Source organism: Myxine glutinosa, chromosome 11, assembly GCF_964187855.1.
Source record: "Myxine glutinosa chromosome 11, kmMyxGlut1.1, whole genome shotgun sequence".
In the NCBI taxonomy this organism is placed as follows: Eukaryota; Metazoa; Chordata; class Myxini; order Myxiniformes; family Myxinidae; genus Myxine; species Myxine glutinosa.
The window spans coordinates 50216630-50219061 of NC_136271.1; the positions used below are offsets into that span (position 1 = coordinate 50216630).

Here is a 2432-nt window from a genome sequence, read left to right on the forward strand (position 1 = left end):
AGAGGTAAGTTTGTTTGTTTTTTGGGGTTTTTTTGTTTCAACGATTAATTATTCATTGTTTTATATAGAACCAAATAACTACATGATTAACAATTATTGTTCTTTTTCTTTTTTAACAGCCTCTCCTCAATGTCAAAGTTGATGGTTGATGTTGAAAATGAAGCCAATGATCATCACCAACAATGGGAGAATATGAATGAAACCCTGACAGAACTGACTGAGGTTCGGAGGGGGCTACATAATGAGATGACACGGTGTTTGAAAGACCTCTCTCACCGTTTAATATTCCCCAAAGTTGGGGAGACAACAGAACAAAGGACTGACAACGAATTAAACACCTTGTATGAGACGTTATGCGAGAGGTAAGAGATATAATTAATTATTCACAAACTTTGTTACTGTGTGTGTGTGTGTATATGTTTGTGCATGTATATGTGTATGCATGTGTATATGTGTGTGCATGTATGTGTGTGTGTGTGTGTGTGTGTGTGTGTGTGTGTGTGTGTGTGTGTGTGTGTGTGTGTGTGTGTGTGTGTGTGTGTGTGTGTGTGTGTGTGTGTGTGTGTGTGTGTGTGTGTGTGTATGTGTGTTATTAACTTTAACTAACTGTTTCTTTTATTTCCAGCATTAAAATACAACATGATGTTTGATGATGAAATCAACGAATTTCACAACCTTGAAGTTCTGAGGAGTGTCAGCACATTCCCAACCTGTGTTGGGTTCAGCCTTCATCTCGATGCAAAACTCAATTTTATGGAGGTAAATGCTTTAATCTGTAATCTTTCCCTCACCCATTCCACGTTATCTCTTCCCTACAATCATTATATGCTCTCCCCTATGCTAAACAGAAGGAGATTGAAGACCTCAAAAGATCTGGTGCAGCTGACTTCAATCCATGCTGGGGGGAAACTGAATATCTACTCTTACCCCAAGAAAAATGGCGAAATAATAAGATTTTAATGTCGCATAGTTTTAATTATATTTGTTTTGTCTCCAATTATTTAATTATTAATTACAAAAAGAGAATAAAGGAAAAAAGAAGGTGGAAATGTGCTCCTGTCAATGACTCATCACCCCTCTCATTCCACCCATACCCCTCCCCTCCCGTGTGTGTGTGGGGAAGGTGGGGGTGGAGGTGGGATGATGGGGGGTGATGGGTCAAGGGTGGGGGCGCACAAAGGGGTGGGGGATGATGGGGATTATGGATGTGGTTTGTGTGGGCATGGTTTGAGTAGGTGTGGTCTGTGCAGATGTGGTCTGTGCGGGTGTGGTCTGTGTGGGTGCGGTCTGTGTGGGCGTGGTTTGAGTAGGTGTGGTCTGTGTGGGCGTGGCTTATGAATTTTTTTAGTACTACTAATTAAATGAATGTGTTGTGTGTGGGGAATTACGTTAATTAACTAATCTGGGTGGGGTGGATGAAAGTATGGATGGATGTGTTGTGGTATGGAGGTGGTTGTGGTTTGTTGGTTTATCAACTTTGTTTTTTTGTAATTATTGTGAGTAAAATGAACCCAAGATTTCTTGTCCATTTAAATCATATAATTTATAGGTCCAAGGAACTGTATCCATGACAACGATTTTGAAAAGTTCATTCGTCCATCTCTTTGTATAACCTTTCTCAAAATGACTTTTCCATCTTTAGATTCTTACAATATCACCAACTTTGAACTTGGGTTTTCTCAAATGAATCCTCTTTTCGTATTCTAATTTTGTAAATGTTTCCGATGGTTTTGATTTTATTGATGAATGTACTGTACTATTGTAATTATCTACAATGTCCTGAATTGAATATACCCATTGTTGAGAACCGAGTTGTGTGAATTTTTTATATCGTCTCTCTTTCAAAGTGCGATTAAAACGCTCAATAACAACTGCCTTCCCTTCATTAAAGGTGCTGTATAACTTAATACCCTCCCCCTTAAGAAATTTCATGAACATTTTGTTGTAGAACTCTGTTCCCTCATCAGTCCATACCTTCTTTGGTTTCCTTTTGCTTTTACGAAATATTCCACTGAAAGCTAACAAAGGAGTATTACCCCCTGTGTTTTTCCAAGGAACAACCCATGCAAATCTACTCCTCAAATCAATAACGGTTAAACCATACATATATCCCTTATCATTATTTAAATGTCCAAGATGCTGCGTCAAAATCCAAGATGGCCGCCGCCATGTATGTCTAAACCTTGTGAGTGGAATATCTTGAAAAATAAGCGAAGTACCAACTTCTAATCTGGTGTGTGGGTGTATCCAGGCATAAGGAAGAACGCTGTTTAAAATTGGGTCGCCACGTCAAAATCCAAGATGGCCACCGCCATGTACGTCTGAACCTTGTGAGCGGAATATCTTGAAAAATAAGCGAAGTACCAACTTCTAATCTGGTGTGTGGGTGTATCCAGGCATAAGGAAGAACGCTGTTTAAAATTGGGTCGCCA

General features: G+C 39.4%; 1 protein-coding gene across 1 annotated transcript in view; it reads left to right on the top strand.

Annotated features, from left to right (window-relative positions):
- Positions 1 to 1807, top strand: part of LOC144888295 (uncharacterized) — a 1974-nt gene extending 167 nt beyond the window's left edge. The window contains exons 1-4 of the mRNA XM_078765961.1: positions 1 to 4; positions 120 to 362; positions 626 to 759; positions 849 to 1807. The exon at positions 1 to 4 is cut by the window's left edge and continues 167 nt beyond it. Coding sequence (XP_078622087.1) covers positions 1 to 4; positions 120 to 362; positions 626 to 650 — 272 coding nt within the window. The 3' untranslated portion in view covers positions 651 to 759; positions 849 to 1807. The remainder of the gene's footprint in view (positions 5 to 119; positions 363 to 625; positions 760 to 848) is intronic.
- The last annotated feature ends 625 nt before the right edge of the window (positions 1808 to 2432 follow it).